We start from the raw sequence: 21996 nt of genomic DNA on the forward strand, positions 1-21996 counted from the left end.
AGTCTTCAGATTGGTCCTCCTTGTCTTCAGACTTCCCATTTTTGGGAACGTTTCCTATATTCATCGTGTGCTTTGTTTTACACTCCAAGGGCAATAAAATGTTCCAAGGATCCATATGCCCGTGACCGCCGGCGCAAACCTTTCACTCAGTTTTTCTAAAGCTAAAACCATTTAAGTGAATGGTTTCCACGGTCTGAAGTGAGCTTGCGAATCTTGGCGAAGGTACTTGTGAAGAGATTACTCGTAGTACTGACTCACTGACTCACTTAATACGTGACGATCAGTCCGGCTTCATGACAAACAAATCAACTGCTACTAACTTAAGAAGGTTATACTGAATGTTTAGGTGGATCATGGAGTTTGTGGAACAGGGCCGTCTTTTCACTCGGCGCTCCCAAAGCTTTTGACGGTGTTGTGTCATTATTTGCGGGCCGCTTTCCATAGGTTGGGTCTCTGAGACATTTGGGGCATGGGTTAGATTGTTCTGTACAATGCCGGTGGCAAGAGTGGTTGGATAGTGCTAGAGAGGGGAACAAGGCTGGGGTGTCCCCTCTTCTCTTTGCCTTGGCTATCGAGTCCCTGGCTGGCTTGATAAGACAATCGTCCGATATAGTTGGATTGAAGTATCGTATTGTATGCAGATGATCTGTTGTTGCCTACAGGGGATGTGAGTAGATCAATGAGTCCTATTAGGTCCGGCTTTATGTATTTGGTAAGATGTTGGGTCTCACTATTAACCGGGGGAAACTGTAACTCTTCCTTTAGTTCCCTTGCTGGTAGACTGTTTATTGGGACGTACACAAGTACAGATAGTCAAGGAATTGAGGTGTTGGGGAGTTGTGGTATCTTCTAAGCCTCACAACTAGGCTTCTGCCAATCTGCTTCCATTGGTACAAAGGCTTGAGGAGAAGGCTGAGGTCTGGAATCGTCTCCCATTGTTGATAATTGGCAGGGAACTCTAACTAATATGGTTCTGATGCCGCAGCTTCTTTATATACTTCAACATTCTCCAGTTTGAATTCCATCTCAATATTTTTTAGACTCCATACAATATTTAGCATGGACATCCCTAGAATTAAATTGGAGACCCTTCAGAGGGATAAACAGTCTGGAAGGTTGGCAATTGCAGATGCTCGGATATACTTATAACAATTGAAGGGGTGGAGAGAAATAAATGGGGTGGGGTAGATCGTCTTCTAAAATGACAGGTTGTGCCCCCCCCCCCCCCCTATAACAATATGTAAGAGAGGGATGAAAGGAAGAAAAAATGGACCAGATCCAATTATTTTAATAATGAAATCATGGAATGTATTTAACCCCTTAAGGTCACGGCCTATTTTGGCGTTGAGAACCAAACAGTTTTTGGTAGATTTTCATCTCCATTTTTCAACAGCCATAACTTATTTATTTTTCCGTCGATGCGGCCGTATGAGGGCTTGTTTTTTGCGTGGCGAACTGTAGTTTTTATTGGTACCATTTTTGGGTACATAGACTATATTGTAAAACTTTTATTAATCTTTTATGATCGCAGGGAGAGAAAATGCATCAATTCTGCCATAGATTTTTTTTTTAAGCGTTTATTATGCAGCCTAAATGATACACTACATTTTTTTCTGCGGGTCGGGACGGTTACAACGATACCAAAATTCTTATATATTTTTTTTTTTAGGTTCTTCCACTTTTCTGTAATAAAAACCCTTTTTTTGGAAAAGTTTTTTTCAAAATCTCTGCATTCAAAGTCCCATAACTTTTTTATTTTCCCATGGGCGGAGCTCTGTGAGGGCTTATTTTTTGCGAGACGAGCTGTAGTTTTTATTGGTATCATTTTGGGGTACATACGTTTTTTAATGCTTTTTGCCGTGCAGGATAAAAAGCGTGTTCAATTTATTGTATGGGTCTTAATGGCCATGACGATACCAAATATGCGTTTCTTTGGTTTTTTATTTAATTTTTTATGCAATATGAGAAAAGCATAAAAGAGGGTGTTTTTCACTTTTTTTTTAACATTTTTAATTTTTGTACATTATTTATTTTTTACACCATTTGTGTCCCTCTGAGGGACTTACACCATACCACCAATGATTGCTACAATAAGGCATTGCAGGACTTCTCTCCTGCAATGCTTTATCGCTTGTACAGCGATCACAGGATCTGGCAATACAGGACGCTGGTATCTGGCGTCCTGTTGCCATAGCAACCAGCGGGATCTCTGCGATAACATTGCGAGAGCCGGCTGAAGTCACAGACGGAGCTTGCTGCCTAGCCGGGTGTTTACAGTCTGGACTCCAGTGGACCCTGATGGTCAACTAGATCGCCTGCTAGAGGCCCCAGCTCTTTGGAGTTTCACCTCCATTGCTGCTGGTGCTGACGTCACGTCCAGCTCGCCAGTCTACTCGTCTCTCTTTTTAGCGGGAGGCGCTATCGGGTGGACGTTTCTTTGACATTAAAAGAAAGTTGTTATTGTTGCATGTCACCTCACTGCATGTGGCATCCTAGCCTGCGTGGATGAAGTCTAGTCCCATGGAACGAGCCGGTCACAAGTGGGCTTGGTCGTAATTCGCAGATTTACCCCTCCCTAGTGGCTCTCTTCAGGTGCCCTGGCCCTCTGCTGGAGCTGACGACAACTCAAGTGGATCCTTGAGTTTCCGAGATGGGCTCCTTGCACTGGCACTGCTTTGCGATAGTACAGGGTTACCGTGCCAGGAACATCATATCCTCAGGCGATGTTACGGCACATATTACTCGGTCAACGGGTGCCTCTTAGGACTGTCACTCTGGCCACTTTATACTTCATCTGTGGGCATGCTGGATGCCTAGTCATCCCTTTAACGCTGGGTGATGTATGGACAGGAGGGAGGCGATGTACAGTGGCACGGCGCCATGGAGAGCTCTGTGGGTGAGGGTGCCACATTTAATATGGATTGGAGCAAGTCTGCTACGGGGAGGCCGATGAGCAGCGAGATGCAGTAGTCGAGTTGGGAGTGGATGAGGGCGACAACGAGTGTCTTTAGCGTGTCCGTGGTGAGGAACAGATTTCAGCAATATCTCTGAGGTGCATGTGGCATGTTCGGGCCAGTGATTAGATGTGGGGGTAAAGGAGATGTCAGAGTCCAGTGTGACCCCAAGGCAGCGGGCGTGCCGTCTGGGGGTTATGATGGTGCCAGAAAATGATATGGAGATGTTGGGGGGAGGTCGGCTGGTTGTGGGCAGAAAGACAAGGAGGTCAGTTTTTGAGAGGTGTAGCCTGAGGAAAAGGGAGATAGCGGACAGATAGACGGTGATGTTTTGGAGGAAAGGTGCAGAGGGGTCGCGGTAAGAGGTGTACAGCTGGGTAGGGTTGATATCGGAAGCCAAATTTGTTTTCAATAGAACCCCCCCACCCACACCACCCAGAATTTAGAAACGCAGCATATAATGAAGATTAACACATTATAATGACACAGACCATAACAATATTTACTATTTATCTTCATCGTGAAGTTGTAAAAATAGTTTTAAAAAGTAAGTTTCAGAATTGTTGTTTTTCTTTTGTTTGCCTCCCAAAAAATGAAATTAAAAGTCACATGTACCCCAAACTGGTACTATTAACCCCTTCCCGCTCTAAGACGTACATTTACGTCCTGGAGCATTGGGGTATGTATGAAGAGAGGTCGCGGGGCGACCTCTCTTCATACAGCGCGGGCGTCAGCTGTTTATTACAGCTGATACCCGCGGGCAATAGCTGCTATCAGCCTATCATGGCTATTAACCCTTTAAATGCCACTGTCAATTCTGACAGCGGCATTTAAATCCCCGGAACAATGTTCAGGGGTCCCGTACGGCCCCCGTGGTGAGATCGCAGGCAGCTGTGTAGGTGTCAAGGCCCCAGTGCTGCCTTAGCAGACTGCCTATCAAGCCATCCATGTGGGGTGGCTTGATAGGCTGCCTGTGAATTTGCAGTTTGACGTAATGCTGTAGCATTACGTCATACTGCAGGAGCGATCAAAGCATCGAATGTTGTAGTCCCCCAGGGGGACTTTAAATTAAAGTAAAAAAAAGATCAATAAAGTTTTTTTAATTCTAAAAAAAAAAAAAAAAAAAAAAGTAATAGTCTAAATCACCCCCTTGCCATATCTATAATTAAAAAATCTAAATAATGAAATAAAAATACCTATTTGGTATCGTCGCGTCAGTAAAAGTCCGATCTATCAAAGTAGCACATTGTTTACACCGCACGGTGAACGTCATCCTTGAAAAAAAAAGAGTGCCAGAAATGCACTTTTTCAGTTACCCTGTCTTCCAAAAAAAATGCAATAAAAAGCAATCAAAAAGTAGTATGTATTCAGAATTGGTACTAACGGAAACTACAGGACACCACGCAAGAAATGAGCTGTTGTTGAACTTCGTTGACGGAAAAATAAAAAAGTTATTGTGCGCTGAAGATGGCGGCAGAAAATAATTGAAAAAAATTAAATGGCTTTGAAAAAAAAGATTAGTACAGTAAAAAAAAATACTATACAAGTTATCATGTGGTTTTTGTTGCAGTTTGTGCGCCGTAGAAACAAGACGCACTGAAAGATGGCGGAATGTAGTTAGTTTTTTTTTTTTCATTTTACTCCACTTAGAGTTTTTTACAAGTTTTTCAGTATATAGTAAATGGCACCATTGAAAAATACAACTCTTCCCGCAAAAAACAAGCCCCCATACACGACGGCGATGGATAAATAAAGGAGTTACGATTTTTTTTAAAGGGGGGAGGAAAAAAAAACGAAAATGGGGGAAAAAAAGGGGGCCGCGTCATTAAGGGTTTAAAGACTATAACTTTTTCTGCAAAAAACAAAACCTCATAAAACTCTGCTGCCAGGAAGATGACCGTGTTCTGAGTCTTAGGGTGGATTCAGACGACCGTATATCGGCTCTGTTTTCACGCCGAGCCGATTGACAGTGTGCTCATCTGCAGGGGGGGGGGGGAAGGATGGAAGAGCCAGGAGCAGGAACTGAGCTCCCGCCCCCTCTCTGCCTCCTCTCCACCCCCTTTCCGCCCCTATGCACTATTTGCAAGTTCCGAGAATTAGCCCCACCCCCGTCCCGCCTCTACTCATTGCAAATAGTGCAGAGGGGCGGAGAGGAGGCAGAGAGGGGGCGGGAGCTCAGAGCACTGCTCCTGGCTCTTCCAGACTCCCCCCCCCCCCCCCCCCCCCTGCAGAGAGAGACGACGTATATTGGCTCGGCGTGAAAACCGAGCCGATATACGTTCGTCTGAATCCAGCCTTAGACTGCGGTGAGTAATTGTTTTTCTTTAAAAACATGTTTTTATTATGCAAAAGTAGTAAAAAAAAGTTCTCATGTTATCTTTACTGAATGGTTAATGCTGTAAAAATAAAATGCTAAAATAATGCTGGAATTTCTACACATTTTTTCCTCCCCCCCCCCCCCCCTCCAAAAAATGTAATGAAAGTTACACAGCACTATAAGTACCCCAGTGTGGTGCCATTAAAAATATAACATGTCCATAAGTTATGGCTGCTGCAATGTGACGCTGCAAATCACTTGGTCCTAAAAAGGCACAACATAGGCCGGTCAATAAACGGTTAAGGGTCCTGCTGCTACTGATACAAGGCGAGTAACCAGTGTGCCCTTCACTGCCCTCAGAGGGGTGTAACAAGCTCTTTAAATCTAGTTCTGATGGCATTGTGTGTGTGCGCTAATCATATGTTCGATGTATAAATGTGTCAAAATTACGGTAATTGTATTCAAAAATATAATTTCAATAAAAATGATACAATTAAAAAGAAATTCTGGTGCTCGTACGGCAGGTCCCAAAGAGTGCGAGGATGAACTTTTTATACTTACCTGGTTTCCTGTTCCTGCGCTGTCACCTGTGGAAGTTGGGGCATGGACAGTGCAGCAAACTCCTCTCTGCAGGCTGTATGCTTGCATTCCCATAGAAAACAAATAGGAGTGTGCACAGCAGAGAGGAGTCTGCTGCGCCGTACACATGCTGACTTCCATCGGTGACCGTGCGGGAATGGGGAGGCGGGCAAGTATGAGAAGTGCATCCCAGACTAATTGGGACATGCCCTATGAGAACTGTAATTTAGTGGATGGTGCTCATAGGTGGTGACAGGTTCCCTTTACACATCAACCATTTTCACTTAGATGTCTAAATGTATGCGGTCAGCAGGGATCTTCCCACTTGACACATTACACCCGCCGTTCCTTCAACAACACAGCTGACTCAAAGAATTGTAATGTGATCGCAGGTGGTGAGAAGTTGGCATCTAGGCCTCATGACCATTGCTGGTTTAAATTCCGCCTGCGAAATCAGACCCAGTGCCCCCCAGAGACACCATACTCACCTCTCTGAATCCGCGGCGAGAGTCTCTCCTGGCGAGCATGACATGCCAGCGCTGGGCAATGACGCGATTTCCCGCCATACTTCCATAGAGTATCGTGGAACGTACGGCTTCCATTGACTGCAAAGGAAGCCGTCCGAGCGATTTTCCGCAACGCATAGAACATGCTGCGATTCTGTCCCCTGAGTATTGAAAATCACAGTTGATTTCCACTTGTGGGCAGGGGAGAATCTGTTAACATAGCATGTCTATGGGCGGCTATAGCTGCGGCGATTATCCGTCCATGGGCATTCGACCTTAGAGCGGCAGATACTCATGCCAAAGTTTCCCATCGCTCATCTGCCACCTTCCCCATCCGGTCATTTCCATGCTTCACACAAGACTTCAGAGGTTTTTAAGTTAATGTTAGAGATTTCACAAGTACAAACCTTCAGCGATAGAGCATGAGGAAATTAACTTTTTGTAACCCAAATGTGTATAATTACTTTTTTGGCTTTCTGTTTTTAGGATACTTGTCGGAGCCCCAAAGGCCGAGTCTAAATTTAGTTCATTCCTAAAAGCTCCTGGCGCAGTTATAAATGTCGAGTTCACAGCAATCCTGAGAAGAAGTGTACAGAGCTGGATCTGGGGAGAGGTGAGGAATATGAGATGATGGATGTCCACATTGTGGGAGTGATTGCCAAAATGAGATGTGCTATCTGGACAACCCCTTTTCACACTGAGTATCTGGACAACCCCTTTTCACACTGAGTATCTGGACAACCCCTTTTCACACTGAGTATCTGGACAACCCCTTTTCACACTGAGTATCTGGACAACCCCTTCTTACATTGAGTATCTGGACAACCCCTTCTTATATTGAGTATCTGGACAACCCCTTCTTATATTGAGTATCTGGACAACCCCTTCTTATATTGAGTATCTGGACAACCCCTTCTTATATTGAGTATCTGGACAACCCCTTCTTACATTGGGTATCTGGACAACCCCTTCTTACACTGAGTATCTGGACAACCCCTTCTTACACTGAGTATCTGGACAACCCCTTCTTACACTGAGTATCTGGACAACCCCTTCTTACACTGAGTATCTGGACAACCCCTTCTTACACTGAGTATCTGGACAACCCCTTCTTACACTGAGTATCTGGACAACCCCTTCTTACACTGAGTATCTGGACAACCCCTTCTTACACTGAGTATCTGGACAACCCCTTCTTACACTGGGTATCTGGACAACCCCTTCTTACACTGAGTATCTGGACAACCCCTTCTTACACTGAGTATCTGGACAACCCCTTCTTATATTGAGTATCTGGACAACCCCTTCTTATATTGAGTATCTGGACAACCCCTTCTTACACTGAGTATCTGGACAACCCCTTCTTACACTGAGTATCTGGACAACCCCTTCTTACACTGAGTATCTGGACAACCCCTTCTTACACTGAGTATCTGGACAACCCCTTCTTACACTGAGTATCTGGACAACCCCTTCTTACATTGAGTATCTGGACAACCCCTTCTTACATTGAGTATCTGGACAACCCCTTCTTACACTGGGTATCTGGACAACCCCTTCTTACACTGGGTATCTGGACAACCCCTTCTTACACTGGGTATCTGGACAACCCCTTCTTACACTGAGTATCTGGACAACCCCTTCTTACACTGAGTATCTGGACAACCCCTTCTTACATTGAGTATCTGGACAACCCCTTCTTACATTGAGTATCTGGACAACCCCTTCTTACATTGAGTATCTGGACAACCCCTTCTTACATTGAGTATCTGGACAACCCCTTCTTACACTGAGTATCTGGACAACCCCTTCTTACATTGAGTATCTGGACAACCCCTTCTTACACTGAGTATCTGGACAACCCCTTCTTACACTGAGTATCTGGACAACCCCTTCTTACACTGAGTATCTGGACAACCCCTTCTTACACTGAGTATCTGGACAACCCCTTCTTACACTGAGTATCTGGACAACCCCTTCTTATATTGAGTATCTGGACAACCCCTTCTTATATTGAGTATCTGGACAACCCCTTCTTACACTGAGTATCTGGACAACCCCTTCTTACACTGAGTATCTGGACAACCCCTTCTTACACTGAGTATCTGGACAACCCCTTCTTACACTGAGTATCTGGACAACCCCTTCTTACACTGAGTATCTGGACAACCCCTTCTTACATTGAGTATCTGGACAACCCCTTCTTACATTGAGTATCTGGACAACCCCTTCTTACACTGGGTATCTGGACAACCCCTTCTTACACTGGGTATCTGGACAACCCCTTCTTACACTGGGTATCTGGACAACCCCTTCTTACACTGAGTATCTGGACAACCCCTTCTTACACTGAGTATCTGGACAACCCCTTCTTACATTGAGTATCTGGACAACCCCTTCTTACATTGAGTATCTGGACAACCCCTTCTTACATTGAGTATCTGGACAACCCCTTCTTACACTGAGTATCTGGACAACCCCTTCTTACATTGAGTATCTGGACAACCCCTTCTTACATTGAGTATCTGGACAACCCCTTCTTACATTGAGTATCTGGACAACCCCTTCTTACATTGAGTATCTGGACAACCCCTTCTTACATTGAGTATCTGGACAACCCCTTCTTACATTGAGTATCTGGACAACCCCTTCTTACATTGAGTATCTGGACAACCCCTTCTTACACTGAGTATCTGGACAACCCCTTCTTACACTGAGTATCTGGACAACCCCTTCTTACACTGGGTATCTGGACAACCCCTTCTTACACTGGGTATCTGGACAACCCCTTTTTACACTGGGTATCTGGACAACCCCTTCTTACACTGGGTATCTGGACAACCCCTTCTTACACTGAGGATCTGGACAACCCCTTCTTACACTGAGTATCTGGACAACCCCTTCTTACACTGAGTATCTGGACAACCCCTTCTTACATTGAGTATCTGGACAACCCCTTCTTACATTGAGTATCTGGACAACCCCTTCTTACATTGAGTATCTGGACAACCCCTTCTTACATTGAGTATCTGGACAACCCCTTCTTACATTGAGTATCTGGACAACCCCTTCTTACATTGAGTATCTGGACAACCCCTTCTTACATTGAGTATCTGGACAACCCCTTCTTACACTGGGTATCTGGACAACCCCTTCTTACACTGGGTATCTGGACAACCCCTTCTTACACTGGGTATCTGGACAACCCCTTCTTACACTGAGTATCTGGACAACCCCTTCTTACACTGAGTATCTGGACAACCCCTTCTTACATTGAGTATCTGGACAACCCCTTCTTACATTGAGTATCTGGACAACCCCTTCTTACATTGAGTATCTGGACAACCCCTTCTTACATTGAGTATCTGGACAACCCCTTCTTACACTGAGTATCTGGACAACCCCTTCTTACATTGAGTATCTGGACAACCCCTTCTTACACTGAGTATCTGGACAACCCCTTCTTACACTGAGTATCTGGACAACCCCTTCTTACACTGAGTATCTGGACAACCCCTTCTTACACTGAGTATCTGGACAACCCCTTCTTACACTGAGTATCTGGACAACCCCTTCTTATATTGAGTATCTGGACAACCCCTTCTTATATTGAGTATCTGGACAACCCCTTCTTACACTGAGTATCTGGACAACCCCTTCTTACACTGAGTATCTGGACAACCCCTTCTTACACTGAGTATCTGGACAACCCCTTCTTACACTGAGTATCTGGACAACCCCTTCTTACACTGAGTATCTGGACAACCCCTTCTTACATTGAGTATCTGGACAACCCCTTCTTACATTGAGTATCTGGACAACCCCTTCTTACACTGGGTATCTGGACAACCCCTTCTTACACTGGGTATCTGGACAACCCCTTCTTACACTGGGTATCTGGACAACCCCTTCTTACACTGAGTATCTGGACAACCCCTTCTTACACTGAGTATCTGGACAACCCCTTCTTACATTGAGTATCTGGACAACCCCTTCTTACATTGAGTATCTGGACAACCCCTTCTTACATTGAGTATCTGGACAACCCCTTCTTACACTGAGTATCTGGACAACCCCTTCTTACATTGAGTATCTGGACAACCCCTTCTTACATTGAGTATCTGGACAACCCCTTCTTACATTGAGTATCTGGACAACCCCTTCTTACATTGAGTATCTGGACAACCCCTTCTTACATTGAGTATCTGGACAACCCCTTCTTACATTGAGTATCTGGACAACCCCTTCTTACATTGAGTATCTGGACAACCCCTTCTTACACTGAGTATCTGGACAACCCCTTCTTACACTGAGTATCTGGACAACCCCTTCTTACACTGAGTATCTGGACAACCCCTTCTTACACTGGGTATCTGGACAACCCCTTCTTACACTGGGTATCTGGACAACCCCTTTTTACACTGGGTATCTGGACAACCCCTTCTTACACTGGGTATCTGGACAACCCCTTCTTACACTGAGGATCTGGACAACCCCTTCTTACACTGAGGATCTGGACAACCCCTTCTTACACTGAGGATCTGGACAACCCCTTCTTACACTGAGGATCTGGACAACCCCTTCTTACACTGAGGATCTGGACAACCCCTTCTTACACTGAGGATCTGGACAACCCCTTCTTACACTGAGGATCTGGACAACCCCTTCTTACACTGAGGATCTGGACAACCCCTTCTTACACTGAGGATCTGGACAACCCCTTCTTACACTGAGGATCTGGACAACCCCTTCTTACACTGAGGATCTGGACAACCCCTTCTTACACTGAGGATCTGGACAACCCCTTCTTACACTGAGGATCTGGACAACCCCTTCTTACACTGAGGATCTGGACAACCCCTTCTTACACTGAGGATCTGGACAACCCCTTCTTACACTGAGGATCTGGACAACCCCTTCTTACACTGAGGATCTGGACAACCCCTTCTTACACTGAGGATCTGGACAACCCCTTCTTACACTGAGGATCTGGACAACCCCTTCTTACACTGAGGATCTGGACAACCCCTTCTTACACTGAGGATCTGGACAACCCCTTCTCACACTGAGGATCTGGACAACCCCTTCTCACACTGAGGATCTGGACAACCCCTTCTCACACTGAGTATCTGGACAACCCCTTCTCACACTGAGTATCTGGACAACCCCTTCTCACACTGAGTATCTGGACAACCCCTTCTCACACTGAGTATCTGGACAACCTCTTCTCACACTGAGTATCTGGACAACCCCTTTTCACACTGAGTATCTGGACAACCCCTTTTCACACTGAGTATCTGGACAACCCCTTTTCACACTGAGTATCTGGACAACCCCTTTTCACACTGAGTATCTGGACAACCCCTTTTCACACTGAGTATCTGGACAACCCCTTTTCACACTGAGTATCTGGACAACCCCTTTTCACACTGAGTATCTGGACAACCCCTTCTTACATTGAGTATCTGGACAACCCCTTCTTACACTGAGTATCTGGACAACCCCTTCTTACACTGAGTATCTGGACAACCCCTTCTTACACTGGGTATCTGGACAACCCCTTCTTACACTGGGTATCTGGACAACCCCTTCTTACACTGGGTATCTGGACAACCCCTTCTTACACTGGGTATCTGGACAACCCCTTCTTACACTGGGTATCTGGACAACCCCTTCTTACACTGGGTATCTGGACAACCCCTTCTTACACTGGGTATCTGGACAACCCCTTCTTACACTGGGTATCTGGACAACCCCTTCTTACACTGGGTATCTGGACAACCCCTTCTTACACTGGGTATCTGGACAACCCCTTCTTACACTGGGTATCTGGACAACCCCTTCTTACACTGGGTATCTGGACAACCCTTCTTACACTGGGTATCTGGACAACCCCTTCTTACATTGAGTATCTGGACAACCCCTTCTTACATTGAGTATCTGGACAACCCCTTCTTACATTGAGTATCTGGACAACCCCTTCTTACATTGAGTATCTGGACAACCCCTTCTTACATTGAGTATCTGGACAACCCCTTCTTACACTGAGTATCTGGACAACCCCTTCTTACACTGGGTATCTGGACAACCCCTTCTTACACTGGGTATCTGGACAACCCCTTCTTACACTGGGTATCTGGACAACCCCTTCTTACACTGGGTATCTGGACAACCCCTTCTTACACTGGGTATCTGGACAACCCCTTCTTACACTGGGATCTGGACAACCCCTTCTTACACTGAGGATCTGGACAACCCCTTCTTACACTGAGGATCTGGACAACCCCTTCTTACACTGAGGATCTGGACAACCCCTTCTTACACTGAGGATCTGGACAACCCCTTCTTACACTGAGGATCTGGACAACCCCTTCTTACACTGAGGATCTGGACAACCCCTTCTTACACTGAGGATCTGGACAACCCCTTCTTACACTGAGGATCTGGACAACCCCTTCTTACACTGAGGATCTGGACAACCCCTTCTTACACTGAGGATCTGGACAACCCCTTCTTACACTGAGGATCTGGACAACCCCTTCTTACACTGAGGATCTGGACAACCCCTTCTTACACTGAGGATCTGGACAACCCCTTCTTACACTGAGGATCTGGACAACCCCTTCTTACACTGAGGATCTGGACAACCCCTTCTTACACTGAGGATCTGGACAACCCCTTCTTACACTGAGGATCTGGACAACCCCTTCTTACACTGAGGATCTGGACAACCCCTTCTTACACTGAGGATCTGGACAACCCCTTCTTACACTGAGGATCTGGACAACCCCTTCTTACACTGAGGATCTGGACAACCCCTTCTTACACTGAGGATCTGGACAACCCCTTCTTACACTGAGGATCTGGACAACCCCTTCTCACACTGAGGATCTGGACAACCCCTTCTCACACTGAGGATCTGGACAACCCCTTCTCACACTGAGATCTGGACAACCCCTTCTCACACTGAGTATCTGGACAACCCCTTCTCACACTGAGTATCTGGACAACCCCTTCTCACACTGAGTATCTGGACAACCCCTTCTCACACTGAGTATCTGGACAACCCTTCTCACACTGAGTATCTGGACAACCTCTTCTCACACTGAGTATCTGGACAACCCCTTTTCACACTGAGTATCTGGACAACCCCTTTTCACACTGAGTATCTGGACAACCCCTTTTCACACTGAGTATCTGGACAACCCCTTTTCACACTGAGTATCTGGACAACCCCTTTTCACACTGAGTATCTGGACAACCCCTTTTCACACTGAGTATCTGGACAACCCCTTTTCACACTGAGTATCTGGACAACCCCTTTTCACACTGAGTATCTGGACAACCCCTTTTCACACTGAGTATCTGGACAACCCCTTCTTACACTGAGTATCTGGACAACCCCTTCTTACACTGAGTATCTGGACAACCCCTTCTTACACTGGGTATCTGGACAACCCCTTCTTACACTGGGTATCTGGACAACCCCTTCTTACACTGGGTATCTGGACAACCCCTTCTTACACTGGGTATCTGGACAACCCCTTCTTACACTGGGTATCTGGACAACCCCTTCTTACACTGGGTATCTGGACAACCCCTTCTTACACTGGGTATCTGGACAACCCCTTCTTACACTGGGTATCTGGACAACCCCTTCTTACACTGGGTATCTGGACAACCCCTTCTTACACTGGGTATCTGGACAACCCCTTCTTACACTGGGTATCTGGACAACCCCTTCTTACACTGGGTATCTGGACAACCCCTTCTTACACTGGGTATCTGGACAACCCCTTCTTACACTGGGTATCTGGACAACCCCTTCTTACACTGGGTATCTGGACAACCCCTTCTTACACTGGGTATCTGGACAACCCCTTCTTACACTGGGTATCTGGACAACCCCTTCTTACACTGGGTATCTGGACAACCCCTTCTTACACTGGGTATCTGGACAACCCCTTCTTACACTGGGTATCTGGACAACCCCTTCTTACACTGGGTATCTGGACAACCCCTTCTTACACTGGGTATCTGGACAACCCCTTCTTACACTGGGTATCTGGACAACCCCTTCTTACACTGGGTATCTGGACAACCCCTTCTTACACTGGGTTCTGGACAACCCCTTCTTACACTGGGTTTCTGGACAACCCCTTCTTACACTGGGTATCTGGACAACCCCTTCTTACACTGGGTATCTGGACAACCCCTTCTTACACTGGGTATCTGGACAACCCCTTCTTACACTGGGTATCTGGACAACCCCTTCTTACACTGGGTATCTGGACAACCCCTTCTTACACTGGGTATCTGGACAACCCCTTCTTACACTGGGTATCTGGACAACCCCTTCTTACACTGGGTATCTGGACAACCCCTTCTTACACTGGGTATCTGGACAACCCCTTCTTACACTGGGTATCTGGACAACCCCTTCTTACACTGGGTATCTGGACAACCCCTTCTTACACTGGGTATCTGGACAACCCCTTCTTACACTGGGTATCTGGACAACCCCTTCTTACACTGGGTATCTGGACAACCCCTTCTTACACTGGGTATCTGGACAACCCCTTCTTACACTGGGTATCTGGACAACCCCTTCTTACACTGGGTATCTGGACAACCCCTTCTTACACTGGGTATCTGGACAACCCCTTCTTACACTGGGTATCTGGACAACCCCTTCTTACACTGGGTATCTGGACAACCCCTTCTTACACTGGGTATCTGGACAACCCCTTCTTACACTGGGTATCTGGACAACCCCTTCTTACACTGGGTATCTGGACAACCCCTTCTTACACTGGGTATCTGGACAACCCCTTCTTACACTGGGTATCTGGACAACCCCTTCTTACACTGGGTATCTGGACAACCCCTTCTTACACTGGGTATCTGGACAACCCCTTCTTACACTGGGTATCTGGACAACCCCTTCTTACACTGGGTATCTGGACAACCCCTTCTTACACTGGGTATCTGGACAACCCCTTCTTACACTGGGTATCTGGACAACCCCTTCTTACACTGGGTATCTGGACAACCCCTTCTTACACTGGGTATCTGGACAACCCCTTCTTACACTGGGTATCTGGACAACCCCCTTCTTACACTGGGTATCTGGACAACCCCTTCTTACACTGGGTATCTGGACAACCCCTTCTTACACTGGGTATCTGGACAACCCCTTCTTACACTGGGTATCTGGACAACCCCTTCTTACACTGGGTATCTGGACAACCCCTTCTTACACTGGGTATCTGGACAACCCCTTCTTACACTGGGTATCTGGACAACCCCTTCTTACACTGGGTATCTGGACAACCCCTTCTTACACTGGGTATCTGGACAACCCCTTCTTACACTGGGTATCTGGACAACCCCTTCTTACACTGGGTATCTGGACAACCCCTTCTTACACTGGGTATCTGGACAACCCCTTCTTACACTGGGTATCTGGACAACCCCTTCTTACACTGGGTATCTGGACAACCCCTTCTTACACTGGGTATCTGGACAACCCCTTCTTACACTGGGTATCTGGACAACCCCTTCTTACACTGGGTATCTGGACAACCCCTTCTTACACTGGGTATCTGGACAACCCCTTCTTACACTGGGTATCTGGACAACCCCTTCTTACACTGGGTATCTGGACAACCCCTTCTTACACTGGGTATCTGGACAACCCCTTCTTACACTGGGTATCTGGACAACCCCTTCTTACACTGGGTATCTGGACAACCCCTTCTTACACTGGGTATCTGGACAACCCCTTCTTACACTGGGTATCTGGACAACCCCTTCTTACACTGGGTATCTGGACAACCCCTTCTTACACTGGGTATCTGGACAACCCCTTCTTACACTGGGTATCTGGACAACCCCTTCTTACACTGGGTATCTGGACAACCCCTTCTTACACTGGGTATCTGGACAACCCCTTCTTACACTGGGTATCTGGACAACCCCTTCTTACACTGGGTATCTGGACAACCCCTTCTTACACTGGGTATCTGGACAACCCCTTCTTACACTGGGTATCTGGACAACCCCTTCTTACACTGGGTATCTGGACAACCCCTTCTTACACTGGGTATCTGGACAACCCCTTCTTACACTGGGTATCTGGACAACCCCTTCTTACACTGGGTATCTGGACAACCCCTTCTTACACTGGGTATCTGGACAACCCCTTCTTACACTGGGTATCTGGACAACCCCTTCTTACACTGGGTATCTGGACAACCCCTTCTTACACTGGGTATCTGGACAACCCCTTCTTACACTGGGTATCTGGACAACCCCTTCTTACACTGGGTATCTGGACAACCCCTTCTTACACTGGGTATCTGGACAACCCCTTCTTACACTGGGTATCTGGACAACCCCTTCTTACACTGGGTATCTGGACAACCCCTTCTTACACTGGGTATCTGGACAACCCCTTCTTACACTGGGTATCTGGACAACCCCTTCTTACACTGGGTATCTGGACAACCCCTTCTTACACTGGGTATCTGGACAACCCCTTCTTACACTGGGTATCTGGACAACCCCTTCTTACACTGGGTATCTGGACAACCCCTTCTTACACTGGGTATCTGGACAACCCCTTCTTACACTGGGTATCTGGACAACCCCTTCTTACACTGGGTATCTGGACAACCCCTTCTTACACTGGGTATCTGGACAACCCCTTCTTACACTGGGTATCTGGACAACCCCTTCTTACACTGGGTATCTGGACAACCCCTTCTTACACTGGGTATCTGGACAACCCCTTCTTACACTGGGTATCTGGACAACCCCTTCTTACACTGGGTATCTGGACAACCCCTTCTTACACTGGGTATCTGGACAACCCCTTCTTACACTGGGTATCTGGACAACCCCTTCTTACACTGGGTATCTGGACAACCCCTTCTTACACTGGGTATCTGGACAACCCCTTCTTACACTGGGTATCTGGACAACCCCTTCTTACACTGGGTATCTGGACAACCCCTTCTTACACTGGGTATCTGGACAACCCCTTCTTACACTGGGTATCTGGACAACCCCTTCTTACACTGGGTATCTGGACAACCCCTTCTTACACTGGGTATCTGGACAACCCCTTCTTACACTGGGTATCTGGACAACCCCTTCTTACACTGGGTATCTGGACAACCCCTTCTTACACTGGGTATCTGGACAACCCCTTCTTACACTGGGTATCTGGACAACCCCTTCTTACACTGGGTATCTGGACAACCCCTTCTTACACTGGGTATCTGGACAACCCCCTGTTACATTGGGTATCTGGACAACCCCCTGTTACATTGGGTATCTGGACAACCCCTTTTTCCATTGGGTATCTGGACAACCCCTTTTTCCATTGGGTATCTGGACAACCCCTTTTTCCATTGGGTATCTGGACAACCCCTTTTTCCATTGGGTATCTGGACAACCCCTTCTTCCATTGGGTATCTGGACAACCCCCTTCTTACATTGAGCCCCCCGCCAAACATCAGCTTTCTAGACCAGCAATTCGGTCTCCTGACACTTGCCTTTTTTTTAACCAAGGGAAGGTAAATGGGGATCCGAGTCAGGCGCCGCCTCTATGATGTTCTTGTGCGCTATTAGGTTATTACGAAGGTTTTTTTCTTCCAAATGGTACAAATTTAAAAGAATATATAGATGGAAATTTAGATTTATATTTTAGATATATAAAGTCATTTGAAAAAGTTAGGACACTCTGTGTAAAGTTTTAATTTGGACATATGAATATTTGGTCTTCATTCAAATGTGTAAACTCATTAAGGTGATGGAATTTAACAAAAATCCTTCCCTGTTCAGATGTATGGGACAGATGCATCTCATGTGAGCCCATGTCATTAACGTTAATGTAATCATACATCACGGATGCTGTTAGGGTTGGGTGTGCTCAGCCTACACCGCCGAGTACTAGAGTATCACATCTGTAAGTTTCAAGTAGTTTAAAATGAGGGCAAGATGTCTGATGTTACTTCTACAATCAGATCTTCAGCACGAGGGTCGCAGTGAAGATCGGTTGCTAGGCACAGAGTGGATTCATTTCTCTTACCTCCTTTCAGGAAACAGTCGAGGGATTTACTGCGGAAAGACGTGTAAAGAGGACAGAGATGATGAGTGGATGGGAGTTACGCTGGCAAGACAATCAAAGCCCGGTGGCAGTGTTCTGGTAAGTCTGCACTCGCGCGTGTACACGCATTGTCAGCACCATCCCTCCCATAGAAGAAGTTGTCTGAATGAAACTTTCTCTGTGTGATTGTAACGTTGATATAAGAGCAAAAGCATCATTTATTGTGGAGAACCGACCTCTTGTACCCTGTTGTACCGCCTCTAGCTTGGATACAAGATGTGATACAGATGGGTATGGAGGCTTTAGTGCCCTGTTGTACCACCACTAGCTTGGATACAAGATGTGATACGGACCAGCATGGAGGCTCTAGTATCCTACTGGGCTGCCTCTAGCTTGGATATAAGATGTGATACGGACAGGCCTAGAAGCTCTAGTATCCTTATGGGCTGCCTCTAGCTTGGGTACAAGATGTGATACGGGTGGGCATGGAGGCTCTAGTACCCTGTTGTACCGCCTCTAACTTGGATTTAAGATGTGATACAGACTGGTATGGAGGCTTTAGTGCCCTGTTGTACCACCACTAGCTTGGATACAAGATGTGATACGGACAGGCATGGAGGCTCTAGTACCCTGTTGTATCGCCTCTAGCTTGGATACAAGATGTGATGTGGCGGGTGTAGACGTATACAGGTTCTGTATGGTACACTGCTGCATATCACTCCACATTTGCTGTAACAGAGCTTCTAGATCGTGTAAAATCGTAGGCTGCGGAAATTGGCATCCCATATGGTCATATACATGTTCTGTTGGTGATAAATCTGGGGACCGGGCGGCCACAGAAGTGTGACAATGTTGGGGGGCCTTCCTGTGACCACCTTGTGTGTGCGGCTGGGCATTATCCTGCTGCCTCTTGGAAGTCGCAATGAGAGAAACACATGTGACTGCAGGATGTCCTGAACATATCGCTGAGCTGTCATTGCCCCTCGTATCACTACTAGGGGGGACCGACTGGTGGTCTTTAGGGGGCATCCTGAGCCCTGTCACCTTGTGCGCCCTCACACATCCACTGATCCCAAGACCTCATAATAGTCTGGTCAGACACTCCTCTCTACTAGTGGTCTACAGGGGGCGTCCTGAGTCCGTTCACCTTGTGTGCCCTCACACATCCACTAGTCCCAACACCTCCTAACAGTCTGGTCAAACACTCCTACTGGTTGTGGACTGGAGACGGTGTCCTGAGCCCGGTCACCTTGTGTGTCCATACACATCCACTGGGCCCAACACCCCCTAACAGTCTGGTCAGACACTCCTCTCTACTGGTAGTCTGTAGGGGTGTCCTGAGCCCGGTCATCTTGGGTGCCCCCATCTACTGGTCCCAACACCTCCCAACAGTCTGGTCAGCCAATCCTCTTTACTGGTGGTCTGTCGAGGTTTTCCTGAGCCCGATCACCTTGTGTGACTTCACACCTGCACTGGTCCCAACACCTCCTAACAGATCGGTCAGACGCTTCCTCTCTACTGGTGGTCCGTAGGGGGCGTCCTGAGCCCGGTGGTCTGTCAGGGGCATCCTGAGCCCAGTCACCTTATGTGCCCCCATCCACTGGTCCCAACACCTCCTAACAGTCTGGTCAGACGCTCCTCTCTACTGGTGGTCTGTAGGGGTGTCCTGAGCCCGGTCACCCTGTGTGCCCTCACACATGTACTGGTCCCAACACCTCCTAACAGTCTGGTCAGACGCTCCTCTCTACTAGTGTTCTGTAGGGGTGTCCTGCGCCCAGTCACCTTGTGTGCCCTCACACATCCACTGGTCGCAACACCCCCTAACAGTCTGGTCAGATGCTCGTCTCTTCTGGTGGTCTGTAGGGGGTGTCCTGAGCCCGGTCACCTTGTGTGCCTCCATCCACTGGTTCCAACACCTCCTAACAGTCTGGTCAGATGCTCCTCTCTACTGGTGGTCTGTAGGGGGTGTCCTGAGCCCATTCACGTTGTGTGCCCTCACACATGTACTGGTCCCAACATCTCCTAACAGTCTGGTCAGACGCTCCTCTCTACTAGTGTTCTGTAGGGGTGTCCTGCGCCCAGTTACCTTGTGTGTCCACATCCACTGGTCCCACCACCTCTTAACAGTCTGGTCAGACACTCCTCTCTACTAGTGGTCTGTACGGGTGTCCTAAGCCCAGTCACCTTGTGTGCCCACATCCACTGGTCCCAAAACCTCCCAACAGTCTGGTCAGACGCTCCTCTCTACTGGTGGTCTGTTGGGGGCGTCCTGAGCCCGGTCACCTTGTGTGCCCTCACACATCCACTGGTCCCAACAGCCCCTAACAGTCTGGTCAGATGCTCCTCTATTCTGGTGGTCTGTAGGGGTGTCCTGAGCCCGGTCACCTTGTGAGCCCCCACCACTGTTCCCAACTCCTCCTAACAGTCTGGTCAGACACTCTTCTCTACTGGTGGTCTGTAGGAGGCATCCTGAGTCCGGTCACCTTGTGTGCCCTCATGCCTCCACTGGTCCCAACACCTCCTAACAGTCTGGTCAGACACTCTTCTCTACTGGTGGTCTGTTGGTGGCGTCCTGAGTCCGGTCACCTTGTGTGCCCTCACACATTCACTGGTCCCAACACCTCCTAACAATCTGGTGAGATGGGCCGGTGGGGGACAATTCATCAATACGACCATCCAGCTTCTCACACCCCAATAATGTGCCCCCTCGGGTAACGGGTGAAATCTCTTCTCTGCGTCGTAGAGGCGTCTAGTGGCCAACAAGCTCTACACAAGTGGAAGAAGAGGTCACTACACATAAGGAGCCTCCGAGAACCTCTTATAGGACAAGGAGGAACCACTTTTAGGGCCTCCGGTGATCGTTCATCTAATCACCACAACTCCCAGCATTTACATTTATAAGCGCTGAGGAATAAATAAAGATTATTATTATTTGTTATGTACAGATCTGCCTGAGATGGAACTGCATGCCGAGGTTTTACAGCAAAAGGACAACTTTTTCTAGGGGCGGATTGTTTTTAATATTGAGTGAATGTGAGACTAATATATGAATGTATATAGAAGTATCATTGCAGTCTGTGTGGTGCATTGTGATATGTAAAACATCATTGTGATGCAACCCACCGCTGAGGGTCACAGAGGTCAGGGGCCCCATAATATAAACCTGCCTGGGGCCCAGGGTTTTGTTCGGTTTGGACAGATCTTTATTTACCTACATTTCACATGATAATAAATAATGATGTCCTCGTTGTCTTGGCATGTGGTTTGGTGAATGGTCTCTTTGTTACTGATGATATGGCACTGCTGGGTCACTGCAAAATACAGGCAGAACGTGCTCTCAAGATGAACTCGTTGTGGTAGATAATAATTATAGGTCAAGAAGAAATGTAATTAAAGTCAGACCTCTTAGTTTAGCTCTCTGGTCCGGGGTGCCTGCTGGTAGGAAGGCCCTATGCCGCTGCCTGTTGAGGCTGCTAGACCTTCCAACCACTTATGGAAGGGTACAAATGAATGTGACAGGTTGGA

General features: G+C 47.3%; 1 protein-coding gene across 1 annotated transcript in view; it reads left to right on the plus strand.

Annotated features, from left to right (window-relative positions):
• Positions 1-21996, plus strand: part of ITGA9 (integrin subunit alpha 9) — a 508591-nt gene that overhangs the window by 32347 nt on the left and 454248 nt on the right. The window contains 3 exon segments of the mRNA XM_066585284.1: positions 6843-6907; positions 6910-6969; positions 18464-18570. Coding sequence (XP_066441381.1) covers positions 6843-6907; positions 6910-6969; positions 18464-18570 — 232 coding nt within the window.

Source organism: Eleutherodactylus coqui, chromosome 12 (genome assembly GCF_035609145.1).
Source record: "Eleutherodactylus coqui strain aEleCoq1 chromosome 12, aEleCoq1.hap1, whole genome shotgun sequence".
NCBI classification, from domain to species: domain Eukaryota; kingdom Metazoa; phylum Chordata; class Amphibia; order Anura; family Eleutherodactylidae; genus Eleutherodactylus; species Eleutherodactylus coqui.